The sequence below is a fragment of the Quercus lobata genome, chromosome 2 (genome assembly GCF_001633185.2).
Source record: "Quercus lobata isolate SW786 chromosome 2, ValleyOak3.0 Primary Assembly, whole genome shotgun sequence".
NCBI classification, from domain to species: domain Eukaryota; kingdom Viridiplantae; phylum Streptophyta; class Magnoliopsida; order Fagales; family Fagaceae; genus Quercus; species Quercus lobata.
The window spans coordinates 61427619-61452221 of NC_044905.1; the positions used below are offsets into that span (position 1 = coordinate 61427619).

Consider the following 24603-nt stretch of genomic DNA (forward strand, 5'->3'; position numbering starts at 1 on the left):
TGCTGCTACGAAGACCACAACTGTAACATTATTTTTGCATGCAAATACTGGCTAATGTGGGTGGGCTGAAACTATGCCTTCAATAGTACATAAATAACAATTCAAGCATGCATAATTACATAGATAACAGATTTACAGAAGAAAAAATATGAAGATATGACAAAACCAATCATCTTTCATCCCGTATTGCATGTATAAATATCCGTTGACCATATTTGCAGTAGATACAAGAGAACACCCCACAAGCAGAACTCACCAACCTTGTTCTGTCTCAAGCCATTTAAGGTATGGATTCCATAGCAATCTCATCGCAAGATGAACTAATTAATCTTGCCCGTGATTAACAAATATTTACCAATCTCGACTAGCAAAAACAATGAGATCAACCATTTTTTGTTGAAGGGTGAAACCCATCACAAGCCAGATCAAATTGCATGCACCACTTAGCGCAGCCTGATAGTTTCATTTGGTAAAATAACATTAGGGTTCCGTATATGTGGATTTAATGCTGCCAATTCCTTCCATTTAGCTCCAGTACCATGAACACGAGATGAGATGCTCCACAAGGTATCACCGGGTTGCACTTTTGTTGTTGACGGGGCAGCAGACTTAGAAACAGCCTTTGACTTCATAAATGGATGTTTGTTGCTCTTTCCCATTCCATTAGCTAACAACCAGCGGGAACCAGATTGCTGCTGGGTTGAGGTACCCCAAAGCTTCTTTTTTCCAGGCTCAGTTTTCAAACCTGCAACATGGACTTCAGTGATTCTAAACTGAGGAATGCCTTCCTCTTCAGAAGGTTTATCTTCTTTAGTTTCCTCCTTTGTCTCCTTTACTGCTGACTCGGACTCATCCTCCTCCTCATTACTGTTCCTTACGTGTGAAACTGTGCTGTATATTTTGGGCTTTGGTGGGACGAATACCCTCTCTACTTGAATAAGAGAAAGCATTGGTGCACCAACAGGCTCATAATTCCGTAGAGGATCACGAAGTTGCACCATAAGTGCTACTGTGAAGTTGTTCCCCAGTAAACCACACTTTCTGCTAGAGCCTTTGCCCCGTCTTCTCTCACCCTTTGAACCTCCACGGATCATTTCCAAAGAGTTAGCATGATGGGCTGCAAGAATTTTAGAAGTACGTTCACTGATACAATCTTCATCATCAATATCACCAGAATCCAGCCTCATCCATTCATCAAGAGATAACGAGAGGCCCATTAACCCATCAACATCATCGCCACCGTCTTCTATGTCCAACAATTGCAATCCAGCAGCTCCCTCCAAACCTAGGGACCCACTGATGTTAATCTCCTTACCCTCGAGAGCTGAAATTTCCCCAATAGACTGTGCACTAATGTTTGCAGGTGCATCCTCATCTGACATCCCTGATTGTATTCTCAACCCTTCCATTGAAAGTGCTTCAATCTTATCCATAGCTAAAGGAGCAAGATCCTCAAGGGAGACATATTCTGAGCCCATTTCATTGCCTACAGAGCCAGAACCCAAGTTATTAGACCTCGGTCTGGCTGACCTCCCTTTAATTATCTTTTGCCCATCAAACATGTCTTGATCAATGACTGATTCATGCTGCAACAAAGATAGGCTGTGCCAGGAAGAGATAATATACAATCAAGATAACATTTACCTAAAGCCATAAAACAGAAAGAAAGATTAAGCTTGTAACAAACCTCTCAAGTCCCTCCAAAGTGGGTGCAGCTTCCCATGCTACTTGCTGCATTGTCTTTCCAGTGATATTTTCCAAAGGCATCAACTTATTTGCCTGCATAGAAAGCTTTTCAATTCCCGCTGAAGCCAAACACTGCAATATTTCCATTATCCCAGAACCCATTTCTGCAGGTACCACAACTGGACTTGAAACCTGCATGATCAAGCTCCCATTATTTTTAGCATTCTTGAAAAGGGTAGGATTCATAGAGCGGACAAATCCTCCATTTTTTGTTTGAAGAAAAGGGCCTAACCCTTCTCCAAGAGGAGGCAATTCGGATGGATCTTCAGGAGGTATATCAATTGGACTCCCAAAACCACCAGAGCTTTTTGGTGGAGAATGTTGAAAGGCATTCTCATTCAAGCCCCACTCACGCATTAAGGCTTCTGTCTCCAGGTCTTCCAACATTTTAGCCCTTGTTTTGCTCCTTTCTGCCTGAGTTGCTATCTGATGCTCTTCCTCGGCAGCCTGAATCACTGATGAGAGTTCAGAATCCACGGACAAGTTCCCCCACCCAGAGTCACTTGGATCATTGTAGCCACATTCTACTTGGTCACCACTGCCTTCATTAAAATCAAATAAAGAACATCCCCCAGCAAGGGCCTCCTTCTCAAATTGTCTTAACAGTCGCTCTCTTGGGGATTCAGGCTCACTCTCAGAACTCAAGCCAAACGGACTATGTTCTATTCCCAGCATGTTTAAGAACTCGCTCGCAATGGATTCAGTATCATCATCCAAGCTAATTGACTTCCCCTTACTAGTTGTTTTATAATCCGATTCAAAGTCCAAATAGTTCTCATGGTCCTCTGGAGATTCTGATGCCGCTGTCTCCAATTCTGACACAGTATTTAAAGCTGACTCTAATTCTTTCATGAGTGCTCCTTTGGTGCATGTGACATCGTCTTCAGAAGTGCAGTCATGCAAAACAAGCTCATTATCACATCGACCCATTTCGTCATCCTTGGTTTCAAACTTAGTGCCATCCTCAAAAGCTACCTGTACGCCAGTGTCAATTTCAATGTTGGGACTTTCTACTGGAGCAGCATCAGCAACCTCTATAATTGATTCCTCTGAATTCACAGGCTCCTTTGATGGCAATTCTATGCCCTGTTCAATTACAGAAAACTCATTATCTTCACACTCAGTTTCAACATTTTCTTTACCAGATTCAGATATAGGATCGGAATATGGTTTGATGGGGTCAAGATGTTCAGTAAAGGCATTAAGTTCAGGCTTGTCAACTGGATAATCCATCTTATCTTCATCCAATTTCTGATACAGAATATCTACTGAACTGGCAAGTTCTGACCTTGATATAGGCAAAACCTCATGAAGATCTTTTACGTTCTCCACAGACTGTGATGCAACACCAGACGGCTGGTTTGTTATGCTAGGAAGACTTCCGACACGCTGAATTCTGCTCCAGCCATCACCTTGACCAAATTTCATCTCTGCTTTAACAATACTCCGACTATTCTGCCTTGTATTCAACACCTCAGGGCTTCCAGGAGCAGCAGGTTTATCACCAATCACTAAATATCCAAAACTAACATTCATCAATGCACCTTTAGCTTTTCCCGATAATTTAAAACTCGTCGACCACTTTCCTGGGCTCTTTTCCTCCTCTAATTCCTCCAAAGTCAGAGGCAGCAACCTTGTGAGATCAATCCGATGCTTACCCAAATCAAGTTCCGGCGCACCATACACAGAAGCATAGAGCAAAAAATGTTTCGCCTCATACTTTGCCGAATGGTGTGGTCCACTCCGACTACCATAAACTGAGCATGTAAGATTCAATTTCTCTTCAAACTCCACCATGCCTTGCAAAACCTTTGCTGGACGAGTCACCAAGATCCCATCTCGCCTCTTCCAATGCACACAAAGACTACTACCATTGAAATCTGAGGGCAACCCTTCAACTGAATGGACTAGGAGAGAAAAACAACAGTTAAACCTACGGTTTCGGATATGGGAAAAGGCCTTCAAAGGCCTCCAATTCCAAATGGACGACTTCTTCTCCTTCTCCTTGCGCAACGAGTCATCTTCACCATGTTTAAGCTTCGAATTGGGATCGGATAAGTGGGCTTTTCCAGTCGATTTGGACCGAGTATTGACCTTAGGAATTGAACTCCTAGCTGGGTTTTTGTCTAGGTATAGGGCTTTGCTTATAGCTTCAATCTCATTTAACAACTTCCTATTACTTGAATCCTCACCAGTCTTCTTCCCAGCTTCAACTTTCGACAACATCATCTTTTTCCACACCCAAAAAAACCCATCACTAAGCTCATCAATAAATAAATAAAACGAACAATAAATCTAAATCTACGCCACTCAAAATCTAATGGGTAAGTCTTTGTTGGATTTGAGAAAGCAAATTACTGTAACATTTTCTATGTATATGCAACAATATTAATTGCACTTAAAACACACACATAGTCACATACACACAGTTCAAACCAAAACCCACTACTCTAAACTCAACAAAAAAATTCAAAAAAAAGTAAATATATAAGCAAATCTAAACCACTCAAAATTTATCGGGAAGTTCTCTTTTACAATTGAAAAGGAAAATTACTGTATGATTTTCCATGTCTAAATGCAACAACATTAATTGTATTGAAAAATAAATAAATAAACACAGAAACAAACTAGTAAAATGAATTACCTAAATGGAGCTAGCTGGAAACAAAATCTCCGATGAATCAGAATCTTTAAAAACCCTAAAAAACTACCCGATCGAAGTCATAGGTGATAGGTTGCTTCTCCTTCTGAAAATTCAAAACTTTGGGCTTTTAGCAATACATGGGAATTGAAAATTTTCAAACTTTTACGAAATAACGTATAATAAGTGGGAAAAGCGAAATTTTAAGGTTACACTTACATACGGTGTCTGAGGCGCGTTTGTCTCCCTCTCCCACCAATTTGTCTTTGTCTTTGTCTTTGTCTGGGAATTGCCGCTGCCACTTCAAAACCATAAAAAGTATAAGAGAATATTTTTAATGTTAGGTGCCTTGTATTTGGGTATATATTTTTGTTCCCTACATTATACTTTTTTACCCTTTATGTTTGTTGCTCTACTTTTGCAATTTCTTTCCAAATACACCCATGTTGGATGGCAAAAAAAAAACAAATTTCTCACCTAGCTACTTCACATGAGTTTTTCCCATACCAAAGAGAGAACAAGGCAAGAATGGATTTTGCAAAGCTTGTATCATGTGTGTGTATATATATAAAATAATAATTTAAGGCTAAAATGTAAATTGCAATCTCTAATTTTACTTTCGTTCAATCAAATCTTCTAAGTTTCAAACTTATTCAATTCAGGTTTTTCATCCAATTATGTTTAAAATATTCCATTAAGTATGCAATTAAATATTAAAAAAAATTATCTTTAATGATAATTTTTCAATGAAATTTGATGAAATGTCTGAATTGAATAAATTTGAAATTTAGATAGTGCAATTTACATTTTAGCCATAATTTAATAGTTTTTTTTATGTATTATATTAATTAATTTAATTTTTTTTATACATATACTATTTATAATTTAATATTTTTATACATATCTATTTATCTTCTCCTAAACACAGTCATTTTTTTCTCTTTCATCACTCACATCATCATCCCTCCCTTTTTTTTCTCATCTTTATCTCATTAATGGTTAGGCTACCTAATTAGGGATAGCAAAAAATGTCTTCACCCATACCTTGCATTGATCTAATTTGCCATTGCCACAAGCTGGTTTTTGGTTTTTTTTTACTCCCCAAAAGGGAACAAGCGTCAGGACATTTATGATCCCAATCCACTCTATCCTGTTGCCATCCGTTCATGGAGGAGTACTAACAAGTTTTTTGGTTGTTGGTTTACAAAATCCCAAAGTTTTATCTTGACATCACAACATAGAGTTGGATGTGTGAAAAAAAATTAAACTTTTTTTTTATACAAGTAATTATTTTTATTTATTGTTCTCCAACAATAAACTAAGTATAAGTTTTTTTTTTTTTTTAAAGATAAAACTAAGTATAAGTTAGAACAAAGACTTTATTTGTTTTACCTAATACTAGTGTTTTATGAAGAATGACTTATTTTATAAAATAAAATTAAAAAAAAAAAAAAAAAACTCATTTTTTAGTGTATGGTTACAGCCGTGTGCCATAAATCATTTTTGTTTTTTGATTCCCATGAAAAATCATAAATATCTATTGTAATTCTAATTAATAAATAATTATATGATTAAAAAAAACTTAGTTCACACAAATATACTCCAAAAAGAGAGAGGGAAAAAACCAATATTCAGAATCTACACAAAAATTTATGTGGGAAAATGACTAAAAGTATACGTTCAAGTCAACGCCAATCAATAGTTAGTTTATGGGGTGAGATTAGTGCAAAAAAGGAGCTTTAAAATATCGGGAGAATTTTTTGTGTGGTGTAGAGTTTATTCGTGGTGATTTGTCATATGTAACATTTCAAAAAATATATTTATGATCTTCTGATTATGTTTTTTTATTGTCTATTGACCACGAGAAACATTTTTTGGTAATTTTATGTTTTCCATGGTACCACCGAACACCCAAGAACGTTCTAGAAGGGAAAAAGTGATTAATGAAGGCTGAAAAATCTAATCTAAATTCTTGTTGTCTCACCTATTTTTATCCATTGTAATTAAAATCATTCAACTATCTAATTAACGTTTGGGTGTGAATAAAATATGAAGAAACTTTAAGGCACAAAGAATAATATGACCAAATATGTGGCACCAATTGTGATTAAAGCTAAATAATTCTTTTGTCTTTTGTTCAAGAAGATTGTTAGTTGTTACTTAGAATCACAGGCTTCGCTGTCCCCGTATGGTCTCTGCAAATACTTTACTAGCATGTCACACGGTTTGGCCAACTCCTTTCATTTTATTACATAATTGACACACCTTTAAACATGTTATATGACCGAATTATTTATATAATTATATCATTCACATTAGTTCATAAAAAAAAATTCATTTTTTTTAATCATAAAACTTACTTTTTCTATTTTATATACTCATTTTTCAAAACATCACATATCATATTATATATTTTATACTATATTACATTAAAATATTAATTTTTTTTAAATTGTTTTTCTTTCTTCACACAAAATAACCGTTATCCACTATTTTTCTTCTATCTTGAAATACGTAAAGAAATAATAAAAAATTATATGCAAAGTAAATAGTGTCGGTGCAAATTTATACAATTACTGTAATAATTTTGTAAATTTACACATTTTTAGACTAATGTAGATGATTTTGGAGATTAAATGCGTAAAAGTGGTACATTTTCTATTTTGCATTGCTTGATGCAAATGCTCTTATTTCATCATCTTTTTTTTTTTTTTTTTTTTGTGAATTTCCTACATCTTTTAGATGGAAGTGATCATTTAAGTTAGCTTAAGATCATAATTAATATAATTTTGAGGTGGTCAAAAGGCCAGCTCTAGGCCTAGGCCACTTAAAACATGCCTTAGGACCCTATCAAAGAAAGGGGATTTTTTTTTAAGTGATTTTTAACTTCTTTTAAAAAAAAAAAAAAAAAATCCACTATTAAGAAAGTGCAAAATTTTGATTAACGCCAAAAATACTATAAATTTTATTTAATAGGTCTTATAAATTATTGTGTTAGCAATCATGAGAAGTAATTCAAATACTTATTTTAATTGTTGAAGTGCTACCAATCACATTCTTTTCCTCATCAATTTGTAAACTTTTAGTAGTAAAATTTGTAATAGTTTTATCATCCCCCCTAAAAACAGATCAACAAATTGATGTGGCAAGAATATGACTTGCACCACCTAAACAACATAATAAAAAAAATTGTTTGGTCAATTTTACTAACTGGGGACAAGTCAATTTGTAAGGTCTATGTAGTAAATTTTGTATTATCTCTACCACCACTCAAGTGAATTAGTTGTAATTAAAAGTAAGAATAAATAGATTTCAAATAAAAAATCATAGTATAGAACATTAATTAAATCAATTGTTAATAACTAAATATTATTTAAATGATATTTAATTACAGTAATACACAAAGGCCTATTCTCCCGTTGCAACTTATACTATTGAATTATCAAAGGTCCATTTTAAGTCTTCACCTTAGACAATTTGCATAAGAAAATGCAAAATAGAAAAATGGCTTAATTTTACACATGAGAATTTGCACAGCTAGTACAAAAATTTTCGTATCTTTTAGCATAAAAACCTACTTTTTGTATTTTATGTTAACTTTTCAAAACACTCTACGTCAAATTAAGTATTTTATGTTATATTTCATTAAAATATTAAAATATATAATTATTTATCTTTCTTTACACATAACAATAATTATTAACTCTCTTCATTCATCCTTAAGATATGTAAAGAAATAATAAAAAGCTAAATGTAAAATAAATAGTGCCCATATAAATTTATATGGTTATTGTAATAATTACTTATTTTTACACAACATTACATAAATTGATGCGGATAAATTTTAAAATTAATGGACTAAAATGTGGTTTTTTTATTCATTATACAAGTAATGATACGATTGCTATTCATCCGGCTTGAGGCATTAGCACCAGCATCAGCAATTCAACACTAAGGCGGTGTTTGGTACCTGCACTTAAAAATATGTGTTTTGTTGTTTGAAAACATGTGTGTAAATACATGTAGATGAAAAAGTGTGTGAAAATACGTGTAATATTGTTTAAAAACTAAAAATTTGTGTTTGAGTTGCTATACCAAATGGGCCCTAAATTTTCAATGAAATTGTTTCACTATCATGATGATGTATGTGTGTGAGAAACAAATCGTAATACATACACTTGCACACACACAAATGTTTCTGTGAAGTTCCCCTCTGTTTCACGAGAATCACGTGAATAAGACAAGTTAGGAGAATGAATCCCACAAGTTTGGTTCTTTTACAACTTTGCCATAACTCATATTTCATAATTCGAAAATACCAAAAATTTGTTTTCAATTTTCATTACTCAAACTCAAAATTTTGAGTTTATAGTAATAAGAGCATTCATATCAGAACATAAAAAATAAATAAGTAAATTTAGCAACTCAAAAAACCACTTTATCTATTTTAACAACTTACTTTATAATACATCCAATATTAAGAGAATGTATTTAGTATCAAATGATACCATGTTAGCAGTACCATTTGATACAAAATACTTTTTCCAATATTAACACTGTGTTTGGATGGGTAGATTTTAGGAGGGATGGAAAATGTAAGAAGGAAAATGGAGTGGAAAACTGAGTTTTCCTCTGTTTGGGAATGAGAAGAAAATAGGAGGAGTGGAAAATCAGGGAGAAAATTTTCTCCCTGGGCCCACAAATTTTTTCCTCCCAAATCGGGAGGAAAACAAAGGGGGAAAAACTGCACTGAAGCAGTTTTACAGTAATGCCCTTCCAATGACCTGAACGTTCTCTTTGTTTTTTTTTTTTTTTTTTTTTTTTTTTTTTCACGGGATCTGAAATGTTCCTTTTTTTTTTTTCCACGTGACCTGAACATTCTTTTTTTTTTTTTTAATGTGATGTGAATGTTTTTTTTTTTTTTTTCAACATGACCTGATCTAATTTTTACATTATAATAATAAAAATAATAATATAAATTTATATATATGATGTGATAAATTTAATATTATGTAATAAGTACAAATAAATCTATTTCTTACATATTATGTAATAAGGGTATAATAGTCAATTTATATAAATTACATTTTTCATCCTTCCATTTTTCTCTCCAACCAAACAAAAGAGTTTTCCACCCTCCCACTTTTCCACCCCTCCAACCAAACACACAAGAGGGAAAACTAAATATTTTCCATCATCTCACTTTTCCATCCTCCCACAATTTTTCATCCTCCCACTTTTCCACTCCTTCATCCAAACGGACCCTAAAGGTTCTATTTTAACATACAACACATTAAAATAATATAAACAATACAATAAAACAATATATCGTATGCAATAAACACTATAAAAAACTAAAAAGAGAAAAAAGAGGAAAGGAGACTTGTGCCACAATTTTTTTTTTAAAGGTTTAGCTACAGTAAACTATCGGAGATGGCAGTTTACTGTAACTAAGAGTTATATTTTTTAAAATATAACATTTTTGATGTAGAGACCATTTTAGTGTTTTGACTTATAAAATAGCATTTTTCACATTTTCGATGTCAATACTCTAAGAACTTAACTCAAGAATTTATCCAAACAAACTATAATTTAGTGGGCCTCACATTATTTATCCAAACAAACTATGATTTAGTTGGCCCCACATTCTTTTAGTTTTGAATGATGAAAATTGAGTTTTATAACTTAGTTTTTATCGATTTAGACCCTCTCTAAAAGTTTGAAACAAAAATTTTTTTTTCCCACGCCTTTTTGACATGGTTTTAAAAATGGGGTCAGGGGCAAAACCAGATTTGCCTCCTATTCTCGAATTTTTCCAATTTTTAACTGATTTTTGGCATTTTTCAGTCCTAACTACCCTCCAATTCCCAGTTCAACCAGTTGGACCGGCTAGTCTGGTCCAATTTGTAAGACCATGCTTTTTGAACAGAGCCTGCAAATACACAATTGACAATACAATGCATAATATCAGAACATGTTCCTGATAATGCAAAATTCGTACGGTGGCTGTGGCACTCATTCCATATGCTAAACTATGCTTCCAATTAATTTTGTTTTCAAAAATTACTCATACTAAGAACATTAGCATTTGGTATTTAAAAAATATCTCATTTTATCAGTTTAAAAGTTACTTTATCTATCATATCATACCATTTTACAATACATCTAACATCCCAACTTTTATTTTACCATACAACACATTAAAATAATATATCCACACAATAAAATAATATAATCCAATACCCAAATAAGACCCAAAATCCAATAAAATATTATTTTAAAAAAATACCATCTTGTTACAATACCATCTTATTTAAAAGATGGTATTGTAGTACAATTGTAAATTATTTTACAATTAAAGTTTCGGATAATGCATACTTTTAAGGTTTTGATGCTATAAATTTACCATTTGGGGGTTTCTACGATCCCGATGCCAATGCTACTTTTTTTTTTTTGATGAACAATGCCAATGCTACTTAAAATAGGATTAAACACTACTCTTTATAATATAGTTTTTTTCTCTCTTCCTTTAGGCAAATTTCAAATGAAATACTTACAAGAATTAGCAGACAATGCTATGCCAAGCATGATGTGAAAATTCAAATACTTAAACATGTATTTTGATTTGTAATGTTTGGATTTTAATTATTGTTGCTACTTGTTACAGCCTCAACAATGGCCCACTCTCAATTTTTAGAAGCGCCACCAAACTGTTGTTGTTCAGAGGCTCAGACCTTAGAGCGTGGTGAGAGTAGTGACAAATTTTCCATTATTATAAAAGTGAGTTCTCAAAAGTAAAACGGAGAGAATGAATGATACATCTCATTCAATAATGTTATTTTGCCCCATTGTTTTCGTATTGAGCATGTATAGCATTTTGATGGTGAAAGTTAAAAACTTATTTTTAATCTCAATCATTAAGTAAAAAATTTTAACTTTTAATTATTTTACCATTTTGTCTTCTCAAATATTTCTTCATGGTGGACCTGGTCCGGGTCCATTATTTTCAAACCCATATCTCTAATAAACCCGTCGCCCTTTGTTGACAATGTTGAATGGAATATTCCTTGATGGAGCATCTCAAATCAGAATAAAATACTTTTCTTATCTAAGTGATAGTTCGGATAGCAATGCATTTGCGTTTATGCTGGTTGCTGCGTTTTTTGTGTGGGTCCTGTGTATTATTTACGAGATCCATAAGTACGGATTTCAGTAAATTTTTTTTCAAAATTGGGTTTCATAGTAATATTTACACATTTAAAAATTATTTTGCTACAGTATTTTTAGTTTTTAGTAATAAGGGTATCCAAATAGACCCTAAGAGAACTTTTTTCTCTCCACCAAAAAAAAAAAAAAAAAAAACAACAACAACTACTACTAAGGGAACTTTTATGTTTTATCCCTCTTTTAATTATTATTATAATATTTTCTCAAAAAAAAAAAATTTTATTATTACTATTATATAAAGTATGTGATAATCCAATGTTAATCTCTCACCTTCTCCACCTTTACTATCTAGTATCTATTATTAAAAAAAAAAATCTCTTCCACTTCAACCCCTCCACTATTTATTTATTTATATATTTATTTTTAAATCAAACCCTCGAGATTGCACACACTCTTGAGTGACATAGGATAGGATGGGATGCATGATTACTTGCATTGCACTTAAAGAAAAAGAAATCAAATTCTCATGCATAGTTCCAACCTTTTGGGCTTCTAATTCATTTAAGAGTGCGTTTAAACTTTAATTTAGAAAACTATGTTGCGGGCCGTTTGATAGAAAAGTTTGAGTAATGTTGTTTGTAGTTTTTTGAAATACGTGTGGGTGAAAAAGTACGTGAAAATGTGCGTAATGTTATTTAAAAACTAAAAATGAATTGTTTAACAACTCTATCAAATAGGGTCTAAATTTCTCAAAATATGATAACTGGCAATCTTAATGCACAAAAATGTAACTTTTTTTTATGTTTGATTTGATAAAGGATCTAATAAAATTCATGGGAATAAAATAGGGTTATATTTCATTTATTCTTAAGAATCTTCTAAGCATAGCTAGTAATAAGTATTTTTATTCGCAAAAAAAAAAAAGAAAAAAAAAAAAAGGCTGTAGCCACGTATACACAGTAACACAGGAGCAAAAATCTAGAGCTAAACTGCTACTTACTATAGAACTTTACCTAATTGCCGACATTAATATTGATAGAAGCACTAAACACCTTCTGAAGTTTGAACTCACAAATAGAGATGTATTTAATTAATTAACCTCAGAGTTATAAGAACCTTTTTAAAGTTTTACCTGCGCATGAACTCTGATAGCAAAAGAATGTCGAGCAACGAAGAGACTATGGAGGACATGAATGAAGATTCGTTTCAGAAGGTGAAGCAGAAGATAGTGGACCGGTCTAAGGTACTCTATGGTTGTTAATCTGTGAAATTTCTTGTCTTTGAATGTTGGGTTGTGAATTTCATTCGTTTTTACGATCTGGGTATGTTTGGTTTTTTTTCTTTTTTTTTTTTTTGGTTGTTGTAGAAAGTGGCTCAAACAAAAGAGTTGTTGTCGAAACAAGCGGTTCAGACGAAGGAGATCCTCTCCAAACAGGCCGTTAAGATCGCAAAACAAGCTGAGGAACACGAAAGGTTCATTAACAAGGTGGTCTTTTTGTTTTTCAAGCTTTTTATTATTATTTTATATTTTTTTTAAATAATTAATTGGATGTATTAATATGTGGATCGAATCTTATTATATTACTGTGATTTGTGTTTTGATGTGTAGGTGACACATCTTTTGGGGGTGCTTGCTTTTGGCGCGTTTTGCTATCTATTGGGAGCGAGTGAGTAGAATTGTTTTGATTCATAGAAAGCTTTAAATACACCAATTGCTTATGTGATTCTCTTTTTGTTGATATTTCTATGTCAGGACCCCAAGATATTCCCTATGTGTATTGCTTATTCTATGTAATTTTTGTTCCTCTCCGGTGGATATACTATCGGTTCATGAAATGGCATTACTATCTTTTGGTAAGTTTTAAAATATTGAGAATTTGTTATATTCCATAATTGCCTGAGTTCATTTATTTATTGATTTATAAAGCTTAATTGGTTTTTTAGGCAGTGGGGTATTGAACTCTGATGGCAAATTTGTGTTTTTGGTTATTTAGTTACTAAACATAGGCTCATGTGTCATTTCTATTATTGTGTGAATTTGGGGGGTTGGAACTAAATGGGGACTGGACTAGAATCATTCACAGTGATGTCATATACTTGTGTGCAATCAACAGATTGCAGTAGTGACTGTTAGTCTGTTACACCAAAAAGGATTTTTTTTTTGATAGGTAAGAAGAATTATATTCAAGAAAACTGCTAGATGCAAAATAGCATCAGCAAAACAGAAGTACAAAAAGAAAAAAAGCAAAAACATATAAAACATAAATTACAAAAAAAGAGAGCTAAGGAAAAGAGGAAGAGAGCCACTAGATGTGAGTCCCCAAACCCTAGCCCAATCAAAAAGGGAACCAGAAAAGATAGCAAGCAATTGGTCCTCGGATCTATCCAAATCCTCAAACGTCCGCTGATTGCGTTTTCTCCAAATACACCACATCAAACACATCGGAACTAAGTTCCAAATGTAAGAGGAATGCTTCCCCAACCAATTCCACCAACTAAATAGAAGATCTGACACCGTATGTGAGGAACCCAAGAAATCCCAAAAATCCTAAAGACAAAGCACCACAGCCGATGAGCTTTTCCATAATGTAACAACAAATGATCCACTGTCTCACCACAACAATGACACATAATGCACCAGTCGACAAAGTCAAAACCCCTGAGTCGTAGGTTAGCTCCCGTGAGGATCCTATCCCATGCTGTTGTCCACACAAAGAAAGAGACACGTCGGGGTGCCTTAACCTTCCAAATTCCTTTCCAAGGAAAAACAACAGAAGAAGAACCATGTAACTTATGGTAAAATGAACGGATAGTAAAATCCCCGTTTTTTGTCAACTTCCATTTCAAACGATCACCTTCAGTCCCTGAAGGTAAATTGGATGCCAAGAGACGTAGGAACTCGTCCACCACATCTGCCTCCCAATCATTAGGACCTCGATTGAAGTGAACATCCCAAATTCTCCTATCCTCAGCCCCTTGACATATCAAAGATGATTGTACGGAAGCCTCTCTGTTTGCAGCAAAATTGTACAAGACTGGAAAAGCCAAATTGGGAGGAAGATCTCCACACCACCTATCTTTCCATAATTTCACTCTATCCCCCACTCCAACCTTATATTGGACATTTTTGTTAAAAAACCTCCCAGCCCATCCGAATACTTCTCCACAAACCACAACCATGGCCACCCCTTCCCAACTTAGAGGTCCACCCCACCCCCCCCAAAAAAAAAATCTTCCCCAAATTTCAAAGCTACCACCCTCCTCCAAAGCCTATTCTCCTCGACCCCGAAACGCTAAAGCCACTTTCCTAGTAAAGCTTTATTGAAAGTGGTCAATTTCCTAATACCCAAGCCTCCTATTGGCCTTAGGCATGCACACCTTCTTCCAACCCAATAAATGAGTCTTAGGGTGTCCCCACAGGAAATCCCTTTGTAGCTTCTCAATTTTGTTAGCCACATGTGTAGGGATGGTGAAAAGAGATAAAAAATAAGTGGGGAGGCTAGATAGCGTGCTTTTAAGCAAAGTCAGCCTACCCCCTTTTGATAAATACAGTTTCTTCCACCCTACTAGCTTCCGTTCAATTTTTTCCAAAATAGGGTTCCAAATAGAGGGGGACTTATGGGATGCCCCCAACGGCATACCAAGGTAAGTTATTGGAAAAGCCCCAACCCTACAACCCAAAATCTCTGCCAAAACATGCACATTATTTACCTCTCTATAGGCACCATTTCACTTTTAGCTACGTTAACCTTCAGACCAGTCATAGCCTGAAAACAAAGTAGCAGCAGCCAAACATGAAGGACTTGCTCCACCTCTACATCACAAAACAAGATAGTGTCAGCAACCTCAACCCAAAAATCCTTTTTGGTTTTTTTTTTTTTTTTTTTTTACACCAAAAAGGATTTTTGGGTTGAGGTTGCTGACTCTTGAGGAAAGACTTCTCGGCATAATGTATGACAGAAACATTCGCATTTTAAAAAAATAAACATAAAAATTCTTTTTCCATTATTTGGATTGTTTCTTAACTTCTAAATGGAAGTGAACACCATATAAGAAGATAGAAAGTGCAGAGGAAAATGAATGGTAATTCGTGAAAGCTGTGTGACTGAGATTTTGGTGCAGCAAAAAATTCTTATTACTAGGTATATATATTTAGTTAATGCATCCTATTGAGAACTTGAGAGAGTTTATTTTACATTAGTTTTCCACTTTATAATTTTAACTTTTCCCCCAATAATCCAAAGTTTCTAGGGACCATGACTTATGATCATTTTAGATTGTTATATGTATATTTCATTATTGGAGTAACCTAAGATGAAAAATGAGGAAGTGACATCATTGTTCTTGTGTCTCAGGATTTTTGCTACTATGCGAATACAATCTTCTTGATCGACCTTCTTTTGTATCCAAGGAATGAAAAGTTTTTTATGGTTTGCTTCTCATTTGCTGAGGTGAGCAAGTACTCCTAGGGTTCTTTGCACCTCTATGGGGAAATGATTCACTTGTCCAATTTCTTGGCTCATTTCTATGGTACTGCAGGGACCATTAGCGTGGGCATTAATTGTTTGGCGCTGTAGCTTGGTTTTCAGTTCTGTTGACAAAATTGTTAGTGTCCTTATACATCTTTTACCTGGTGAGTTGGACCTTTTTTTTTTGGTGGCCTTCTTTATTTCGTACCTTTAAACTTTTTTTTTGAAATGGTTAGAGATATGTATGCTAGTATGCCAAGCCCCCTCTGGCTTGAACTAGGGCCCTCCAGCTCCCCCATGCACTTGGTAAATGGGGAGGTACCATCTAGATTAATGAGTCCAGTTAAGTACCTTTAAACAATTGTCCAATAATTTCCTGGGGGAAGGAAAAGACGTAAGGTTTAAAAGTGAATGATTGAAATTTGTCAAAAACTAGTCAATTTCTGAATTGAACTATTGATCGTATCTATGTTAAAAAAATTATAAAATGTGACATAATTAAACTTGAATTACCAATGAGCTTTAACTCATATGGTATCTCCTCTCTTTATAAAAGGAAAATAGAGGGTGATGTTGTGGGTTCAAGACCTATTGGTGCACGTGTGACTTACCAATCCATACATTTGGCTTTGAATTCTATCTTATATATGTTAATCAGAATCTTGTAAGGTTCTAGAATCCTTGCATATTTTTTTATTATAGTTGTTACATATACATTTTCTGATTCGGTAGAACTGAACCTTTTTAAACATGCAAGAGTTTCATGCTAGGTTAGGCCATCAGCCATCTTAAGTTTTGACTGCCTTTAGCAAATTTTAGATTTGTATGGGTTCTTTGGAGTAGGTTTGGTCATTGATACCCTGATATTTACTTTATTGGTCGAAAACCCATGTCAAATATCATGATGCCTAGAGTTATTGATTTCTGTAATTCGACTGTGTTGAATAACTATAGTTAGGTTTCAAAAAATCTGCATTGGTTTCATATCTTTAGCAGACTGGTGCCTTAAAGTCTCAAACAGTATAATGGGTAGCATTTAGACCTGTGATTCTTTACATATTACTTTGGAGGGTGAAAAAGTAGTGCACTTTTTTGGCTGGAGATTGTTCTAGTTTTGTCATTTTGCAGTATCAATCTGTATATTTAGTCACATTAGTAGCTATGCCTGTGCAGATAGTTAGAGAGATCTTCCCGAATGATAGTTATAGAGTTCAAAGGATTTTGTATGTAGATCCCTGTCTGATAATAGGCTTTAAAATCTTAACCCACACCGAACCAACTTCAGCATCATAGGTTACTCAAGTCCAACCTAAAGTCCATTCCTGCCACAATATCAACCAGAAAATTAAGGGGAAAAAGAAACTCCCAGCGGCGCCCCCCCCGCCCCCCTCTCTTCTCTCCCGCTTCTATTTTCATCCCAAGAATTAAGACTGAAACTCATCTCCTTTGAGGAATCAATTTACATTGTGAATATATGAAACTCTTGTATCCGGCAGTCAGGGATTGATACTCCAAAGACAACTTAACTACAACTACTGTTCTGGGCTCCTCCAAAAGATAGGCCCCAGCTTTATGATGTATTACATCCCTCGTGGTGTATCATTAGTAAGCTCTCTTATACTAAATGAAATATTTTTCCTTTTCAGGTATAGTTTTCTTCACCATTCGATGGTGGGACCCAGCAACCTTTGCAGCCATGCACCCTGAAGGAACTTCTCAGAGAGCTTCTTGGCCATATGTGGAGGGTAACTCTTACCTTTGGACATGGCTTTTTCTGGTTCCTTTAGTTGGTTATACCCTATGGCAGGCTCTCTATTTTCTCATTGTCAATGTCCTACGTCGACAAAGGCTGTTAAGAGATCCTGAAGTCATGACTTCTTACAGGTAGTCAACTTTCTCCCTCTTAAAGTGTTTCACTGCACATTTATCAACTGTTGTGTGATTATTACTGGTTATAAAATTAATTTTCTATGATTTAATTTGTTGGATAGAATTTTGCCTCCCAGTTCCAACAGCCCCCTCCACCACCACCTAATTTATGTGCCCAATCTCCTAACTACTGACTTCTTGGTTTGGTAGGGAACTCTCAAAAAAGGCACAGAAAGCTAACAATATTTGGTGGCGCTTGAGTGGTTTGCTCGGGGATGAAAATCGCTTGCTCATGTACATTGTGTTCCAAGGCTTGTTTACTGTAGCAACCATGGCACTTACAGTCCCCATCTTCTTGTCATATAAATTGCATGTGATTTTCCAAATACTGAAGGTTTCTGCTACTGTATGGTATGGTGGAAGCTTTCTGCTAGAGGTAATGCCTAGGCAGGTGATTCTAAAGGAGAAGAAGAAATTGGAAATGCACCCAATAACTCAGCAAGATCAATCCTCCAGTGTGACGAAAAATACCGCAATGATGAATAATTCTACTGGGACAGGCCAGTCCTGAAAATTAAGTGATTTTGGTAGCAGTCACTAGTTATAACAAATTAGTCATACTTTGTAGAAAGTTTATAAATAGCATCGTGTTTCTTTAGCAGATCAATGCTAATGATTTGTTTGTTAAAGTTGGATCTTGGGGTATTGTGAATAATTTTATTTGCTATATGCACCTCTGCAGATTTTGAAATTTTGTAGAATTCAGATTGGAATCTGATCATGGCAGTGTTTCAATTTTCGAGTCAACAATATCCTGCTGTGTATTGTGATAAAGTGCACCTAGGTATTACCTTTTTTTTTTAGCTTGGTGAAGTTACTGGATTTTGAGCAGCAGACTTAGTTGGCTATAAATTCTTCCATTTTGCAAGCTAATGGTGATTTTATTGTGTTTTCCTCTACTTGGCCGCTCTTGCCATTTGGTCTGCAATTTATAATGCTATTAAGTGTTGAAATATTAAAGCAATGCTTTGCCTTCAAATCATAGGGACTTGTTTAGGATTCCAATGCTTAGCTTTAAAATCTAGTGATACCACCTCTCTCAATATGTGAGGAAAAGTTTCAGATTTATGTATTTCACATGTTTTGCCATTTTTCTGTTGTCTAGCACCTTGAGCTCGTTCTTGTAATGCACCGTAGCCTATATTTAACAAATATTGGAATGTTGGGTTTGACTTCCTCACTTTATTGCATTTTCTAAAAACCCAATTTTTGGGCTCTCTCCCTTCATTTCAGTCCATTCAAACAAATTTTATAATACTCTTTCATTTTATATATAAAAATGGAAATTGCTGTGACATTTAGTATGGAATTAATCATCTATGTTTTCCAAGATTTAAAAGACGCAGAATTTCATTTTCATAGATAATTACATGGTAGTGTATTAACTATTAAGAAATAATTATTTTGCCTTTTTTTTTTTTGATATTTAGTTATATATATATATATATATATTATAGGAGCATGATTTTAAGGAGCTCAAGCCCATGTAAAATTGGGCCATGGATAAAGATAAGCCCACTAAAGCCTGGCACACTTTAAGACTGAGCCACCCCAAAAGAACAAAACCTTGGACCATGGACCTAGTATAGTGCTACCCAAAATCCGAGGATGATCTCACCGAGGACTATATTGGAAATCAATATCCATACCAAGCTAATAGAGATAGATCACCTTCCGATCTCCCAATGAATAATTCTAGAAGGTATGAGATTGTCCGAGGGAGCTTTTTGATGATTCGACAGTAATCTCCACATTAATGAGGATCACCCGCCTGGCGTAGTCGCATTTAATGTTGGAGGACAGACCTAAAGCAGTAAAAGAAGCTCTAAAAGTCTCCATTCATGACGAAAATAAGAAAGGACAAGTCTGATGGGACAAAAACTTATCTGTATAGGGATAGCACATCCTAGAGAAGTAAGAAGAGTAAATACAAGAGAAGATAAAGGCAAAACGGAGGCGACACACATAAAAGGGGATCAAAAAACACTAAAGAAAGAATTGTGGAGAGAGAGTGAGGATTCTTGTAACATTCTAGTAGTTTTTGTTTTTGCGAGGAACTTTGTAATATTATCTAGTGAATTGAATAATATATCTTATTTTATGTAGTTTTTATGTAAACATTTGTTGTTTTTGATCAAATCTCCCACTATGGATTGTTATCAACTTATAATATAAATTAATTGTGATTTCTACTTAATCTTTAGTTAAGTTGCTTGCACAATGCTAATTTGGATCTTCATAAATTAAAAAAAGAAAAAGAAAAAGTTTCATACCTGGACCCCCCTCCCTCAGAAATTCTAACTCCTTCCTTGTCTGGAACGCACACAAACACCAAACAATATCCTATCCCTTTCAGAGGCTTAAGTGGTGGTGGAAAGTGGTTGTCAACACTCAACATGCCTTGCAATGCATCGAATTTCAACTGGCTAAAGAATGAAATCGATTTACGAGCACACACAAAAACCACAATGACATTGACATTAGCACGCTCTAAAAATTCAGCAAAATTTGTTCACACCCATAATAAAAAAAGGAGTAATGTTAGGGACATATAAAGTTCAACAACTTTTGTCATAACAAGTTACGAACAGTGGAGGTAAAATGATGAGCCCACACCTCTACAACTTACAACTTACTAAGTTACAAGTTATGACAAAAAGTTGTAAAATTTATGTCACTATTGATGTGATACAGTAGTCAGCGAGGCGGCGTTAGTCGGTTTGGCTTGATCCGAGTAACATAATTTATTATTATTATTAATGTATGACTAGTCCTTAGAGCATTTGCAGCAGTGTAGCTATAATGCTATAATGCTAAAATTTAGCTCCACAAACACAAAAACCTTGCTGCAGCAGTGGAGCTAAATCTAAAAAATTTAGCTCCATTGCTACAGTGCACATCTATAAATAGATGTGCACTGTTCATCTCATCTAAAATAAAGAAATATTATTTTATTAAATTTCTCTCTCCACTTTTATTAAAAAAATATTTTTTCCTTTTTCTTTTTCTTTCTCTCTCTCCAGTGTCTCTTCTTCCTTCCTCTTTCTTCCTCTTCCAATCCTCCATTTTAATCAAACCGGCCTCTCTGCTCAGTCCGTTGCTCCGAAGCCCAACACCGACCACCTCATTGCCTAGCGCCGATCGCCGATCGAAGTCCATCCCAACGCCGACCACTTCTCGCTGCCCAGCGTCGATCGCCGATCGAAGTCCATCCCAGCGTCGATCGCCGATCGAAGTCCATCCCAGCACCGACCACTCCTCGCTGCCCAGCGCCGATTGCCGATCGAAGCCTAACCTAACGTCGACCACTCCTCAGCGTCGATCGCTGATCGAAGCCCAGCCCAGCGCCGATCGCCGATCGCTGATCTCTGGTGCAAGTGGGCTTGTGTTTGTGTTTGTGGCAGTGGGTTTTGCTCTTTGTGGGTTTTTTTTTTTTTTTTTTTTTTTTGCTGTGGACTACCGGTGGTGGTGGTGGTGGTGGTTGTGGTTGTGGTGGTGGTCGATGGTAGAGGTGGTTGAGGTTGGTGGTGTAATATTTTTTTGGTAGTAGAATATATTATTTTATTGTAGTAGTTATAATATTTTATTGTGATGTTTATATTATTTTATTATGTTGAAAGTTAAAATAGATCCACTGCTGCAGCATGTGTGTAGGTAAAATAGATAAAGTAACTTTTGGTGAAGCTAAATTGTTAAAAATTTAGCTCCACTGCTATGGATGCTCTTATCATTGTTCTACTACTCAAACCTCTAAAAAATTCTCGAAAGATTCTCAAAAAAACCTCTAAAAAATTCACCTGCCATTCTAAAATCCACTACACCTAAAGCACATCAAACTCCATACACCCACCACCCAACCCAACCCATTCAATACATCACATCAAACAGACAATTCCAACACTATGAAGGAGATCCAACGTGGCTCACACCCAATACATATTGAAGCGAGCTTAAGATAGGGGTGAAACTTATCACAATTGTGAATTGGATATGGATGATGACGTCACCAACCCACGTTTGTTATAAGTCCGTGCCTTTAAGAATTAGTCTAACTAACCTTAAAACTCTGGTCGAGTTGAAAGTATTATAAATATAAAGACACCCTTTTCTAGGTACAATAATAATGTAGACTACTTTCTTTGGCTTTAGAACTCTATAAACTCTTCACTCTCTGTGTCTCTCTCTCTCTCTCTGCGTGAGGAAATATATATAATAAGGCCTTGTTTGGTTGAAACAGTAGCAAAAAGAAGAAGGAGATCGATGATGGTGGAGTTGTTTGTGCTAGGGTGTACTGGAGTCGTTCTGTTTCTCCACGGAGCCAATTTCTTCTTTCATGTTCTCACTCAACATGTTGCCATTCGATCACTCAGGTATTTAGCTCTCTGAACCTTTTTCTTTTCTGGGATTATATAGCTGAATATATCTTTAAAGGGTTTCAAAAGAATTATTAGTCTGAGGTTTTTTATTTGGAAAACTTTTTCTTTCCTGGGGCTTCATGAATCTCTTTATAGAAGTATGGAACCCAGAATGTGTTTGATCTCAGTTGGCATCGAAAAGTCAATAATTTTTCCCTCAGAATTCTAAATTTCCTATTGATGTTTGGGTTGAAAATTAAAATAGATTATCATCTTGTCTCATTTATATCCTAAGAGGGAAAACATTGAGAAAAAGAAAACCCTATAATTTAGGTGCTATAATGTTTTTTTTTTTCTTTTGTTGATAACAGATGCTATATTGTTGGTTGAGAAATAGCTGGTGTGTACGAAACTAAAAATAAGATAATCTTAACAATAAGTCTTGCACAAAACTGTAGAGATGAAAAGCAGGTAAATAAATGCTAATATTAGTACTAAGCTCATATAAGAGATTCAACCTATGCAGCTCTTAATGATAATTTCTTATCATTATATCAAAATATTAATTAGTTTTTGGTATTGGTAGAGATTAAACTTCAGATCTCTTATACAACTATAAAAAACTTTACCAATTAAGCTAACTGAAACCCACTACTAAACTCATATAAGAATTACTAAAAATATTATAAATTTTTTGTATATGTAGCATTATTTTTTGTGTTTTTATTTATTTATTTTATTGGATATGTAGTATTACTCTAATCTTAGAAGATGCGATGTTACTGATGAAAAGTTTATTAATTCTATGATTAGTTAGAATTTAAATAATTGTGGACTAAGATATTAGCACAAAAGTGAAGGTAAGGTAAGGTACCAATCATTCCAAGCATACAAAATGACAAAAACGTAATGCCATAGTTTGTTTAGGTTTTTCGTGCACATTTTTTATATTGTTGGTCGGTCTTGAAAGTATGGTGGACGATCATTGATGTTTTTTTATTTGTTTATGAAAAGCAAGAAGATTTTATTGAAACAGAAACTGTACAAAAATATCATTGATGTTTTAGTATAGTGTCATGCATTTTAATGATTTGTTTTATTCTATAAGCTTGATATTTTATGATGACCTGGCTTGATGTTGAATTTTCCCATTATTATTATGATATTGGATGTTTGTATACCAGTGTTAACATTTTTTTAAAAATTTATTATTTTCTGTTCCAGTTTCTTTGGATCTGTTGGATGGTAGATCAAGACATACATGCTGCAGCCATATGAATTTCTTCACGCCAAGTTTTTGTGTAGTATGGAGAATAAATACAATTTCAAAGAAGGAATGGGAGTTTATTTTGCACCTGCCGTGAAGCTTTGTATATATTTATTATGATCAACATTTTGGCAAGCTTAATTTGGTGCATAATGGGGGAAATAATGAAATTAATGGAAGGGTTTCGTTGAAAGTTTAATGGAGCCAAACTATGTTGCAAATTGTAATCCAATATTTACTTCCAATTCTCACCAATGAATACTCCACTCCATATGTAGTAGTAGTTAACTTCTTCCTCAATGCGTGTTGTACAAATTCTCAAAATCTTTTGATGCCTTCTGATGAGGCCTACTTCACACGCTGACCTTCCGCTGCATAGGCCATTCATGTTTAATTTATATCCAACTCCAGCCAACTAATGGCTTCTCCTTCAGTTTTGTATCAAACAATTTGCCTTGGGAGTAATCATGTTTGTGTGTCCGTTTGTTTTTTCGTTTTTTTTCGGCTAGCTTTTAGTAGTTTTTATATATAATTTTTTTTAAATATAAATATATTTTAGCACACTTTCCAAAAAAAAAATGTTAAATGCGCATATAAAAGTGTAGGCAAAAAATAGATGGAGAAAAGCATAACCCATTGTCTGCTATGAATTGGTAGGTATGACTTACAAAAATGAATAAACTGAACTTTTTTTTTTTTTTTTTGGCTTTGGTTGTTGGGTGAACCTAAACAACGAGAGAGAGAGAGAGAGAGAGAGAGAGAATTTTCAGTGGGGTCTCAAAGGTATTTTTTGGAATGGGCTAAAGCTAAATACTTTGGAATTTTATTCCAAAAGAAAAGGAGATTTGGTAGATTCAGCACGTGAACGGTAGCTAAGGTTTTGCTTTAATGAAACTTAATAAATTAAGAATTGTCGGTGAAAAATCCGAGAATCAAACTTTAAAAAATTGTCAAAAAAGTGCTTTAATGAAACTTAATAAATTAAGAATTGTCAGTGAAAAATCCGAGAATTGAACTTTAAAAAATTGT

At 34.5% G+C, this 24603-nt stretch overlaps 2 protein-coding genes and 1 long non-coding RNA gene across 5 annotated transcripts; 2 read left to right on the forward strand and 1 right to left on the reverse strand.

Annotated features, from left to right (window-relative positions):
• On the reverse strand, window positions 1-4700 carry LOC115976062 (protein PLASTID MOVEMENT IMPAIRED 1-RELATED 1-like). 3 transcript variants are annotated; one of them, XM_031097156.1, is made up of 4 exons: window positions 4611-4700; window positions 4391-4493; window positions 1688-3975; window positions 1-1602 (listed from the first exon to the last, which is right to left on the reverse strand). In XM_031097156.1, exons 3-4 carry the CDS (start codon window positions 3973-3975, stop codon window positions 444-446), a joined length of 3447 nt encoding a protein of 1148 aa, XP_030953016.1. In that variant the 5' UTR covers window positions 4391-4493; window positions 4611-4700; the 3' UTR covers window positions 1-443. The 3 variants fall into 3 exon arrangements, with proteins under 3 accessions (XP_030953016.1, XP_030953014.1, XP_030953015.1); XM_031097154.1 differs by having other exon boundaries at window positions 4607-4700; XM_031097155.1 differs by lacking the exons at window positions 4391-4493; window positions 4611-4700 and having other exon boundaries at window positions 1688-4175.
• A 7916-nt stretch (window positions 4701-12616) lies between these two features.
• On the forward strand, window positions 12617-18825 carry LOC115976063 (uncharacterized membrane protein C776.05-like). Its single transcript, XM_031097157.1, has 8 exons — window positions 12617-12797; window positions 12921-13040; window positions 13164-13221; window positions 13308-13408; window positions 15910-16005; window positions 16094-16187; window positions 17670-17907; window positions 18103-18825. Exons 1-8 carry the CDS (start codon window positions 12693-12695, stop codon window positions 18461-18463), a joined length of 1173 nt encoding a protein of 390 aa, XP_030953017.1. The 5' UTR covers window positions 12617-12692; the 3' UTR covers window positions 18464-18825.
• Window positions 18826-22073: 3248 nt separating this feature from the next.
• LOC115976065 lies at window positions 22074-23767 on the forward strand. The gene is made up of 2 exons (XR_004088251.1): window positions 22074-22322; window positions 23532-23767. It is a non-coding gene; the product is annotated as an uncharacterized LOC115976065 (long non-coding RNA).
• The last annotated feature ends 836 nt before the right edge of the window (window positions 23768-24603 follow it).

Excerpts from the sequence above, each read along its gene's own strand:
- LOC115976062 (XM_031097156.1), bottom strand. The coding sequence starts at position 3,975 with ATGATGTTGTCGAAAGTTGAAGCTGGGAAGAAGACTGGTGAGGATTCA. Across the intron at positions 1,603-1,687 it reads ACTTTGGAGGGACTTGAGAG|CCTATCTTTGTTGCAGCATG; the intron begins GTTTGTTACAAG and ends TTCCTGGCACAG.
- LOC115976063 (XM_031097157.1), top strand. The coding sequence starts at position 12,693 with ATGAACTCTGATAGCAAAAGAATGTCGAGCAACGAAGAGACTATGGAG. Across the intron at positions 13,041-13,163 it reads ACGAAAGGTTCATTAACAAG|GTGACACATCTTTTGGGGGT; the intron begins GTGGTCTTTTTG and ends TTTGATGTGTAG. Across the intron at positions 16,006-16,093 it reads TTTGCTTCTCATTTGCTGAG|GGACCATTAGCGTGGGCATT; the intron begins GTGAGCAAGTAC and ends ATGGTACTGCAG.